At 35.5% G+C, this 13285-nt stretch overlaps 1 protein-coding gene across 1 annotated transcript; it reads left to right on the top strand.

Moving 5' to 3' along the window:
- Nucleotides 1–1830: 1830 nt before the first annotated feature.
- On the top strand, nucleotides 1831–5262 carry LOC309483539 (uncharacterized protein; the record flags this gene model as incomplete). The annotated part of the gene is made up of 4 exons (XM_082149423.1): nucleotides 1831–2413; nucleotides 3157–3599; nucleotides 3706–3807; nucleotides 4956–5262. Exons 1-4 carry the CDS (start codon nucleotides 2207–2209, stop codon nucleotides 5260–5262), a joined length of 1059 nt encoding a protein of 352 aa, XP_082005549.1. The 5' UTR covers nucleotides 1831–2206.
- Between the last annotated feature and the right edge of the window lie 8023 nt (nucleotides 5263–13285).

The raw sequence follows: 13285 nt of genomic DNA, 5'->3' as shown, positions 1-13285 counted from the left end.
TAATTATTTTTTATATGCATTGTATTTATAATTAATATTAGGAAAGACTAGAGATAGTATCTTCTGTTATAATTATTATTATTGCAATTAATATGACCTATTATCCGACTGCGCGAGATGAGAGATAGTGTGTCCGAGTGCGCGAGAGAGACCGATGGGTGGGTGCGAGAGCTTAGGAGTGAACTTCATTCATAACGGCATTTGAATGTGACGTGATGTCTGACGCCGCTAGGAGAATAATTACCAATATTCTCTCAAGTCCAGCGGTACTTGAGAATATTGACAGGGCTTTAGATAATGTAAACCAACCCCAAAGATCTTCAGAGGTGCAGAGGATGTTTAATTCTGCTTCCTCAAATGTTTGCCGGCCGGCATTTGATTTTTCCCGCAATTTTTGTGGATCTGCAACAAGCGGGTCTGTAAATATGTCACGGAACAGGTAACGTTATGTCAATCAGAATGTTTCTGTTTAAATTTTATTTAACAGTTACATAAGAACTTGGGATACCCTCACTCTACTGTGACTTTTTTATTGTGATCTCAGATGTCCGGTGTTTTACTAAAAGATGCTACTTAGGCTGCCACTAACGTAGCTTACTCAGGCCAGGGCAGACTCACAGATGATGTCAGTTTCCACCGTTTACACATGCCTAATATTCGGTGTTAATAAAAGGTGTTAATGTTCTTAAATTTACTTAAATATTTATTATTCTATTTTGAAAATGCTTTATATTTTCACATTTACTTTTTTATTTTTCAGAGATGCATCATGTTTTATGGAGAAATGTAGACAGTAGGCTAGATTAGCGTTTACTTAGCCAGGCTTTGAAGCACATTTGAGAATAAAAAAAAAAATCCTACTGGATCAATTCTTTAAATGTAAGGGCCGTTACATAGGCCTAGTCATAATATATTTAATGAGCCAAAAAGGTAAGTAACGTTATTGGTATTAATTTCAGTATAAACGACGCAAAACGTCACTAAAGGCGACACATTTTAGTAAACGATAAACTCTTTTCTCGATTATAAACGATAATAGTTTCTCGATTTGAGCAGCTGCCTGCAAATCAACAAAGCATAGACATTTCAAAATAAGAGCACCGGTGCATTTCTTCTTTTTGTTTTTATAAATAAAAGTCACTTAGTGTGTCCCTTTTGGGCTCAATTTCCACCCGGTTATCATTTGGCTACACAAACTATTTCATTTAATTTCCTTTTAATTTAAAATAAACTTGTAGCTTATGTCTTGGATGCTCTGTCACAGTAAAGACTAGACATCATTTGACGCATATTGTTATGCATAGCAAGTTAACAGAGAATACAACTATAAAGCATTTTCATTACTTGAACACGTTAACTGCCATAAAATAAACTTTTATTATTTTCATTACCTTGAAATAATCTGTTAATTAGTTTCACTGACAACTGAAACAAATTAATAAACTATTCAGACACGCAAAAAAAAAACGTGCCGTGTCAATGAAAAATCACAACGAAACTGTTACTGTGGTAAAAGATTTTTTTCATATATATTTTTAACAAAGGTTAGGCTTACAGTAAAGCATTACATGCATGTTCAAAACCATATCAGACTTGTATTCTTAAAAGTTAAATGATTTTTCATGGTAATTTCTCATTGTACCCCTTTATTAAAAACACACTACTTGCTAATTTTCTATTGTGCCCCTAAAGTTACTGAAAGCACTCATTTATTTCAACAGAGGAGCATAGGTGCTCCTTGGGGTTAAAGTAAGCCGTTAGCATTTATGTTTAATGCCATATTTATTATGTTGACAAATAACGTGACTTCTATTAATTAAGGCATGGGAAAAGAAAAAGGATGACTGAACATGTCCCCTTCCTTCGAGATGTTTGCCTTCTTTCATCTCCCAGAGACTGCACGGTCCCAAGGTCCAGCAGTAAAACACTATTAGCAGAGCAAGGGCATATAGTGTCTGCCGTGCAGTTTCAAAAGGAGTGGACTGCACAGGAGATCCTGCAACACCTGGCAACCATATTCAATTCAAAACTGAAGAGTAGCACAGAGTAAGATAACATCCAAATCCTATCAGCACTCCATCAAATCACTTAACTGGCAAATCTAAAATTGATAAAAGTAAATAGAAAAGTAAATAGTAGATAAATAGAACACTTTGAACAAAATGTATGGGTGTATCAATTTGTAGATGTTTGATTATTGAAAATAATGTTGAAAAGAATTTATAAAATTATAATCATGTGCTATTTCTTTAGAATCACAATAATGATGGCCACCTACACCAAGTTGGTCAAACCAGTGTTGGAGGCAGGTAGAAGTCTTGATGGTGCAGTGTTATGCAAACTTTTTAAAGATAAGACCATCTACCTTCTGCCGTCAATTGATCTCATAGATGAAAAAGAAACAACAGATGATGTAAGTTAAATAAATGAACCTAAACATAATCTATACTGTAGTGTATTGTCAAGGACCGCAAACCTGTTTTCATTTCACTTTTAATAGGTGTCCCATACATTTTTCTGTGAAGTCACAGTGGGGAAAAAATGTGAAGAATGTAATTTCTTCAACTCCAACTAATTGCAAAAAGTTTTCCATAACATTGTCAAATGTCATGCTCCCACCCCAAACTAATGCTACTGGTGAGCCAATTTAGATATTTGCGACATGTTAGGATCGCACAGACAAAAAACAATGTTGAAAGCAACTTTTGAGCCAAAGTGTGTTCACTTTGTGGAAATTGGCAGATTACCACTTCATTTATCATTGTCTGTCCACATTAAGCTGGGATTGGACAATGTATTTTAAAGGGATAGTTGACATTAAAATTAAATTCTGTCATCATATACTCACCCTCCAGTTGTTTCAAACCTGTATGAGTTTCTTTCTTCTGCTGAACACAAAGGAAGATATTTTCCCCATTGGGTCCAGTTAACTGTTTGGTTACTGACACTCTTCAAAATATCTTCCTTTGTGTTCAAGAGAATATGATGACAGAATTTAATTTTAATGTAAACTATCCCTTAAACATAAATTACACACTTCACATTACATTTTTCTATATAATAAAATACGATTTATTTTCTACTCTGATAAAAATCCTTATTTTTATTTATATATTATTAAAAATGCCTTATTTTTTCCATTTACTTTTTTAAAAGGACACTGCCAATGAAATGCTAGATGCTGCTTGCAGTTCTGTAACTGACCATGGCACCATCGTTACTTGTGAAGAGCAGTCAGATGCAGACATCCTTCTAAACGATGATGATCTCTCTTTTGCATCATGTTCCATTGCTATGATCCCTTCCAGCTCTGTTGAGATGAATCAGATGATGTCAAATTGTAATACACGTCCTCAAGTCTCTGGTTCTCAGTTGAATGAGGGAAGTTCAATGAATCTTACCAACACTGTCATCATTGATATTTGTGAGGAGCAGACAGATGCATTCATTCTTTTAAATGATGATGATCCATCCGTTGCCTCATCTTCCATTGCCATGATCCCTGCCAGCTCTGTTGTGATGTCAAATAATGATGCAGACCAAACCTCTGGTTCTCAGCTAAATGAGGGAAGTTCTAGGAGTCTATTAGACAACAACAGGTAAAAAATCCAAAACATCTTTGACTTTGTTGTACTTTATAGAAGTTCTCTCTATAATATTTTATTGATGAAAGTGTTGTGCTAAGGCTCAGACTTATTGTTTAAGGGAGTGGCAATACGCAGCACTCTTCGAAAGTGATAGTGAAAACGAATTTCAACATTTCTCAAATGAAATAGAGGACATTGAGTCCACTTCGTCAGAGGAAAGGTAAGAATTCTGTTTTTCTAACAGCTCAGTAGTGTTGGCACTTTGCACTATTTCTGTCATGGCAACCCATGCACATAGTAGCCTATGCTTGCTTTTAATGTTAAATTAACAGTGGTTTGTCAATGTTTATGCTTTAATAACAAATAATTTATCACCATCATTACAGGTGTTTTATTTACCTTACTTGTGAGCATCACCAATTCACAGCAGGCTACAGCAAACATTATCCTATTCTCTTGTAGTTGGCCTGGCGGTGGAAGAGAGGCCCATGAATAGTAGACAGGCCAGAATCACCCTGTTCTTGGCAGAGCTCCTGAGAAAAGAGATGTAAAAATATATTGAGATGGTTTTTAGTACTTACTTGTACCGCAAATATAATTCTTAAGGACATCAAAAGGGACTCCAGGCCATTGAATTGCAGCCATTGTAAGCGGCGTTACACCTAGGGTGTGCATTATTTTTCTAATAATTCAATGACCTGGAGTCAGTTATTTCCGTTTATACTACAGGGCTGTTGAATGATTGAATCTGATTGGTTGACGAACGTTCTAAGGTGTGCATTATTTTCAGGGAAATGCACGGCTAAAGTAGTTCCAGGCAGGTCTTGACCGCATTACAGTTCCATATCACTATTTTTTTTTATATTTTGGAAGTGAAATATGAAAGGTGAATATGGATTATATAAATTTTTCAAGCTAGAGACATAAAAGACAATTCAATTCAGTATTCGTCCGCTGAGACACTGGTTTTCGGGGTGCATGTTTTGAATGTTTGCGTTCATGGAACTTCTTGACTTGAACACGTCCTGTAATAATGTTGAGAATCACTAGTTATACAAAATTCAGGTAAAAGTTCACGTTTTACTTACAATTTAGTTTTAATCCAAATAACACGTGCTGATCTGGATCAAGTCCAGACCGAACTTCCCGACCAAAAAAATTTTGTGGGCGGGGTTTGGGCTGGCACCCAGGCTAGCCCTGTAGTAGAATAGTAAATTATTTTATATTTATTTTATAATAAATATAATAATTATAATAATTGTGTTATTACATTATTCTGTTTCTGTTATTCTGTTACTTTACTGTTATACTTGCTTTTCCTGTATAATGATGTGTTCCAACTGTATAGCTTCTTACATTTTTCAACAGAGACATTACAGGGATTATTGATAAGCTGGCAGAGGGAATTGATGAGAGCAGAGCTTCCTATTTTAATATAAGTAGAAGACATATGTGGGAAAGTGCAAGACTCACCATGTCCATGAAGTCATTCTGCCCATCGCAGAGGATTGATGTGAAATTTATGGATGACCTGGGTGCAAGTGAGGGAGCAATAGATTCTGGTGGGCCAAGAAGGGAGTTCCTCACTCTGCTTATGGAGAACCTTAAGCAGGGGGCATTATTTGTTGGTTCTGATGAAGCCAAATTCCTGAATTTCACCAGTAGATGTAAATAACCACTTTATATACCTAAATGTATCCATGCACTGACACAATCAATTATATTTGAACAAGTCTTGATATTTGTTTAGAATAAATGATAATCAGTATTCAATAATCTGTCTAAATACTTGTTTTTCAGCCATGCAGAATGATGATTTCTTCTTTGCTGGGGTTGCCATTGCCCTCTCCATTGTGCATGGGGGACCAGGACCACAGTTTATTTCACCAAGCCTCTTCAAAGCACTGACAAGTAACCCTGAGGGCACTGTCATTGCTGTTGAAGAAGTTACAGATCCGATGCTGTGCATCAACTTGCAAAGAGTAAGGTTTTAGTACAAAATACAATAGTATTAATCCTTTAAATATTCTCTTAATATTCTGTTGTTACCTTGTCATAGTTGGCTTCCGGGGATTATGATGCCTTCACAAATATTGAGTCCATCATAGATATGGCTGGGACTTTTGCAGTCATCAAGGACCATCAAACAGCCAGGAAGGTTGCCTTAGACACTGCACACTGGTACTGTCTTGGTCGCAACCGGTCTGCCTTTGAAAGGTGTGCATTACTGGACACTTTTCAAATCGTGGATTATATTTTACAATGCATTTTATAATTTGTAATTATGTAAGTGTATATTAAATTATTGCATAACTGCATATTTAAAATTAGGTTCCATCACTTGACTATGGCTTGTACTCAAGTTGGTAATTCTTCGATTATATCTCATCAGATTCAAAGAAGGTTTGAAAACCCTGGGGGTTCTGGAGGCAATGCAGGAAAATCCAACTTCCTTTTCAACGGTGATGTGCCATCAACCTCAACAGTTCACTTACTGCAGCTTCTCTTCATTGATGGAGCCTGAACTGAATCTGCCAGGTTCTACCAAAAGGAACACAGAAAACCTTGTTGTATCTTTCTGGAGAAACCTGTTGCTTGAAATTGAAGGTAAAGTAATTTTTCTGTCCTAAGAAATGTCATTTAAAATGAATATTAGTCAGGTGCATATATGGCTTGACCCCAAAAAAAATCTAACAAAAAGTTGTATGAGTAAACCCATTCAAATTATTTTATTTAATGCCATGTCAGCATTTAAAGCTATTTTCATGGCAAAAATTCAATCACAAAAATACAAATATTTAAATACAATAAAAAAATCAAGTCATATTATAAAATATTTTTTAAAGCAACATGCTTTAAAGCAAAAATCCAAAACCTTTTCAGGCATAATCTAACTAAATATGTCCCAGTTACTTAGTTTGTTTCTTAGTGAAGCGCGTACCTCCCCCTTTTTGCACCAACTCTGTAAGAAATGAATTTAGAAATTCTGCATTTCTCAGCTGTAAGGGTGCGTTAAATCCTAAATGTTATGTCCACTTTAACCGATCCCCTGAGGCGGGTGAGAAACAGCACCGCGAATTGGGCTGAAGGCAAAATAAGCTGTTATTTGTGCTTTGTGTAATGTCAAGTTCAAAGTTTCATTAAACAAAATAATTCTACAGTAAAAAAAATAAAATAAATAAATATTAGTAGCTCTACTAACTAGATAATGTCCACTTAAAAGCACCCTCATAAATGTAGGCATTCTTACTAACCATACAGAAATGTCCAGGTCCGTCTAAGTTGCAATCTTCCTGAGTCTTTCCTTAAGGCTGCAGTGGTTATTTTTGAGATTTTGGAAGACTGAGATTATTCGTGTGTTTCTTGCCAGAGTATCCGAAACGAATGTAACGGATTCTTTTGAATGCCGGAGGCGGGAAGCAAGTAGCAGCTCATTTGCATTTAAAGGGGCACACACAAAAGGCTCTTTTTTTGCCAAGTCCTCACTGCAGCCTGTAGTGTAGAGCATTGACATAATTGATATCAAATACATAGTTAACGTTCTAACATTTGGATTTAGTTGCGTTTTAGTTGGCAAAAGAGGCAAATTTGCCAAGCTATACTAAATGATCTGAGGGTATTTTGAGCTGAAATTTCACAGACACATTCTGGGGACCATAGATTTAGATAACATCTTAGATTACATCTTGTGAAAAGGGGCATAATATGTGACATTTAAAGCATGTTTTTTATTAAAGGTCAGTAGGTACAGTTTTTGAATATATTTCTTTAATTCTTTTAATGTAAAAAAATGTTTTCCCCTGATTATTCTACAGATGACCCCAGTGAGCTGCAGTACAGTGACATCTTCTTTTTCACTACTGGCTTAAAAACCCTGCCACCTCTGGGATTGAGACCTCGCCCCAGTGTTCACTTCCTGCACACTGTTGAAGATAATAACATGCTTTCACTTTTGCCAAAAGCAAATACATGTGCCAACAGCCTGTATCTTCCGACTGTGCATGAAAATTACTATGACTTCAAAAAAAACATGATCTATGCAATTCAAAATTGCCAAGGCTTTGGATTTTCATAGTTTTTAATTTTAATTTACTTTTGTGTATGGTGGACATCACCCTAGATGTCACGTTAGTTTGGGGTTTGTTCTTCTTATTATTTTTTGGTCTTATTAGCGGTTCGCATTCTGCATTTACGCCATTTACTGTAGTAATAGATCAGAGACATTTTATCCAGAGAGGGATACTGACTACTACTTCTAAGTTCTACTACTACTACTACTACTACTAATAATAATAATAATAATAATAATAGCCTATCTATATTCTATAAATCATATTAGTTCTATTTCCATTAAGTAAATCAGTATTATTCTTTCTACTGAGATTAAAAGCTTCTGTAATGTTAATTGTTGATCACCTGTCTTCTGAAATTCTTCAACTGTCTTACTTCTTTCCTCTCAATATGTATTACTCTTAATAAGTTTGGGGTTTGTTTTATGTTTCATGCCTTTTATTTTTTTATTTTGTCATCACGTTTCCTGTTTTTCATGTTTCTACTGCTCTTCATGTGATAGAGTCATGTGCTTCCTCTGTTTAAGTGTCTTTTTCTCATTGGTTCATTATCAAATTGTTCACGTGTGTTCCTTGCCAGAGCCAACGGTTGTGTGATTAGGCTTGTCTCCTCTCGTCGAGTATTGTCCATATAACTGATGGTAAGTTTAATCAAGTTATAATATGTCAAGTTTGTGTTATGATTGTTTGCTAAATAAACTGCGTTTGGCTTCTACATTGCCTTATTGAACTTGTTCAAGGGATGTCGCGGTGAAGGCATTTCCCTTTATTATTGTGTGTTCAAAATACCTGTATAAATAAACAACATATTTGCGCTTTAAACAACTACATTGTCGACTGAAAAACTATAAAAAATACATTTCACGACACAATAACAGTAGTATTTTTAAATTTCGCGATCTTTCTCCTCTGCTATTGACGCAATTTGAGATTTTAAATATTAGCTAGAATAGGCTATACAATTTACATATACAATTTAATTAAATCTTACCTTGCACAGCGGGATTTTAATGAAGATAAAAGCAACATAAAAGGTAATATAAAACTTTTATATTACCTGTGGTGGTATTTCTTTAAAAGGGTGTAAAAGTATACACGAACTTGATTTACACACAAATGTCCAACCACCCATAAAGATGTCACTTCCTGGAGAATCATGTCATACATTTTTTTTAATTATTAATGTACAAAATTTGTAAAAGAAAACTAACATGGAAACTAAACTGATTGCAAAAATTCTTAAGAAAACTTTTTACAGAAAGGGACAATAAAACAGATGGCATACCTTAAAGGATTAGTTCACCTCAAGTTGAACATTTTCTGATAATTTACTCACACCGATGTCATCCAAGATATCCATGTCTTTCTTTCTTAAGTGGTAAATAAATAAAAAGTTTTTTGAGGTAAACATTTCAGTATTTTCCTAAACAGAATGGACTTTAATGGCAACCAACAATCCCAATGTTCAAAGGTGGTTCAAATGTCCGTCTCAATGCAGCTTCAGACTCTACACAATCCTTATCACAATATTTCTCGACTGGGATTGTGTAGAGACTCTGAAGCTGCATTCAGACGGACATTTGAACCACCTTTGAACATGATGACATCGTCGTGAGCAAATTATCAGGAAATTTTCATTTTGAGGTGAACTAATCCTTTAACAGAAATTCTTCTAAATTAGCATAACAAAACATTAATCAATACTTAATCTCACTTAACATTAATCTTGCTCAAAAAACATTATATTACACTTAATTTTAGCATTTACTCTCCCTTTCGAGTGCCATCGGCAAAGCATGCTGGGAAATAGGCATTCCAGCCGTTTCAATTAAACTTAAAATAAATAATTTATAAACTCAAAACAATGAAACAGTTCAGTTTACTTAAAAATACATACCTTCTGTGAACTTGAAAGAAAAAGTGCTAAATACTCATAAGTTACAAGTATTATTCCATATATTTAAGACATTCTGTAATTGCAAACTGAAATAAAATCAATTACAAAAAGATAGTGATCAATACCGTGGTTGCCATCATCGGTAAGTGGGTTACATGCAGCATGTAAACGGGTAACATTGTCAGGATTTAATGTTAAGTTACTTTCTGGAACTATAATTTGTTCATTATCTTCCCGAACTACAGGGCCATCATAGTCAATGCCAAAGTCACCAGGTTCTTCTTGTGTGAGAAGCTCCAGATTTGGCTGCAAGAACATACCCGTGTACCACATAGCCAGGGGTGTCATGGATTGGGCTGAACTCAAAGTATGGTGGTTCCACTGCTGGCAAAATTCTCTCGATGACCGCTGTATTCTACCAAGGTACACAAAATGCAAAGCCCATAAGTGGACTTCACTTGTGGAGTCCAAGATTTCAGAGTGTTCCATATACTGGAAAAGTTGCTTATAGAAGTCTGACACCACCCTATTTACATCACCCCAAAGGCGTTCGATTCTCTGATTATGAACACTTCTGCCCACTATAAAACTCCCTCTTTCACTACCGCGATTACTGATCATGTACCTGGCAACTTCAATGTTCTCACCACCTCTGTCTCCCCTGACTCTGTAAGGCAAACCAAATCTTGCAACACCCTGCTGAAAAAAGGTAACTACTGTAGATGCTCTGTTGTTTGTACAGCACTCAAGGTAAATAACAGTCCGGCTATAACCATCAATGCACCCATGGAACACAAATCTCCATGAAATTAATTTGTGGTTCGAATCAATGTGCCTAGAAAAAAAGAATTTCTTTTAGAAATTGACACCGATTTTTGTCTGCATAATATGAGTGTTACATACCAATGTCACTGAAATACATACCAAAGATGATTTGGTCCTCTAACATTATATACTCTCCTCCTAATTGCATGCCGTGTACGGATCATGGTTCCAACAGGGTCAACTGCTGCCAGTCGCTCCCGGACACGCCGCCTTTGAATAAAGAGTCCTCTACTTCTGAGACTTCCTACAATGCAATTAAAAAATGTTAGCACACGACATTAAAATGACACATGATGAGATATCATTAACATGTATATGCTGTCTACTTGCCTAGGACAAGTGTGACTCCGGCATTATGTGTTTGGCTGATGATTGAACGGATCAGTGCATCGAGGTCAACGTCTGAAATGGTGCTGAAATTAGTTTCAATGCCAAACTTAAGACGTCGTCTTCGTACTGTTCGACAGCTCACTCCCACACAGGTAGAAATAGCTGTCCATGACATTCCTGTCTCTCTCAGCTGGGTCAACTGTTCTCTGGTCAGATCATACCTTTGTAAGGATATACATGAAAATGCAGACTGTTATTATTAAATTGTATTTAATGCACCCAGGAATTTCTGACAAATGCTAATCATTGCTGCAATTGTGAATTTAGTTGAAGGAATTGATTTATAAGGAAACTAGTTGGGAGGTGAATTTGGCCATTTTTGTTTGAAACTGCTTTTCTCTTGGTTGTGTGTAGTCAGGGAGATAGGTACGTTAATTTATTTATTTTCTTTTTGTTTTATGTATAGGTAAGTTATGGTTAAAGCTAAGTTAGACACCTTTTTTTGTGTTGGTCTTTGCACCATCCTAAAGCTTATGTTTCCCTTTGTCTTATGATTCAATAAACACCAATTTAGGCTTATTATTTCTGGATGTGTGCTACTGTGGCTGGAGACAAGAAATTCCTGTGCTCTCTCTCCAAAATGTGTTACTGCTTTGCCTATTGCCCCAAGACAAAACAAACTCATATAACTAAACATTAAACTTTAATTAAACTTTTTACAGCTTCACTAGGCCCTAAATTTCTGCCTAACCCCCCTAAAAATGTGTGATTAAGTGTAGGCTACACGCATTCGTGTTCGCTTCAGGTTTGTTATAATTAGATTCAGCGTGATCTTCATCAACATAATCACCTTGGTCGCCCACCAGTCCTAGAGATCGATAGGCCTATTTGAATTGCTGGTGTGAGCTGGGGATGGAGGATTATTTCCAGTTGCATTAACATTACGCAGAGATTGTCATGTAACTCGGCTAGCATGGTCAAAATCTGATTATCCTATAGGAAAAGAGAATATATTAAACTTTTTTTATATTGCATAAATTACATTACATTACATACATTTTTAATACATTGGATTAATCATGCTTATTTACAACTTTTAATTACCTGAGAGGGTCTCATATGGTCCAACATCCTGGATAAAATACGAGAATGCTCCTCCAATAACCTCTGACAGTGTTCCATGCTGTTGAAGTTTCTTGAGAGCATACTTTCATCGTACAATATCACACACGCGTTTATTTCAGTAAAATATTGTTGTACATCGTTGCACTGACAACTACTGCAGTGCAACATAATGTAAGCTAATAAAAAAAGTTTCTTAAACATATTGAAAAATGTATGATATTCGCGTTGTGTTAAGTAAATCACGGTGGTTCAATATGTTCAATCTCGTGCTGTTCCGTGCGCTCTTAGACACACTCGGTCTCTCTCGCGCACCGTTGACACACTCGGTCTCTCTCGCGCACCGTTGACACACTCGGTCTCTCTCGCACACAGCACACTGTATCAAGTTCAAATTCCTTTATTAGCTGACATTTTGAGTAGAGTATTATTGCCAAATAGGACTAGTAGGCTACTGCTAGTAGTAACATAGTAGCCTATTGCAATTTTAACTATATTTAAATACAGAATTACACCATCAAAGGTTGAAGTCAGCTGAAATGAGCTATGTTTAGGTAAATTACTTTAAATAATATCAAATAAGCCCTGCATGACATAATGATATTATTATAAATTAGCATTGGTCTCTTAAACATATGTATTTAAGCACGAAAAAGTAAATTATGAGTTAGAATATCAACAGGTGATACAGTACGTGAGCAAAGGCACTAAGTTTCAGGTAAAATGGGCCAATATAAAAAAATAGAACAACACAGGTAATTTCGGCAGAAATCATTTTATTTTTAACAGTAAATTGACACTGCTATCTTAAGTCTGATAAAGCAAATGTATTTCATTACGCTAAATAGAAAGTTTAACGAATATTTTATTAAAAAATACAATTCAAACTTAACTGATCATAATCATAGTGTTTATGTACACTGGTGTATTTTGTGTGCATGTGTGTATGCTTGTCAAATAATGTCAAACATTTTGTTAAAGATGATAACATCTCAGAAAAAGAAAGAAAAAAACACTTTATTTCCTGTAGCTACATATCAGACCAATTAGATGTTTTGCTGCATTCTTATCAAAGGGAGTCTTTGCAGATATACCATCTAGATGCCATTATCCTCTCCACAGCTCTCGTGGTACTGATCTCGATCTCGGTGAATAACATCCAGTCATTGTTATTTGACGCTTAAGAAACGTAAAACCTGGTTGTGGTACAGTGTTCATTAACTATATAGGTTATGAAATCTTACTATTACTGCCTGAATTCAATCTTATTAAATCGTATATGAAAGTTTTTGCTCGAATAATTTATATTTATTAAATAGTTCAAAGCAAGACGTGTGTAGTAGGCAGCCTACTGATTATTGCTGTCCATTAATCTAACGTCCATGCCTCTTATATAATAATTATATATTACTTTGTACCAATTAGCCTACTAAACTAATGCTCGGACACACTCG

This window comes from Leuciscus leuciscus (assembly GCF_965113295.1).
Source record: "Leuciscus leuciscus genome assembly, chromosome: 2".
Lineage (NCBI taxonomy): Eukaryota > Metazoa > Chordata > Actinopteri > Cypriniformes > Leuciscidae > Leuciscus > Leuciscus leuciscus.
This window is presented reverse-complemented; position numbering and strand designations above follow the sequence as displayed.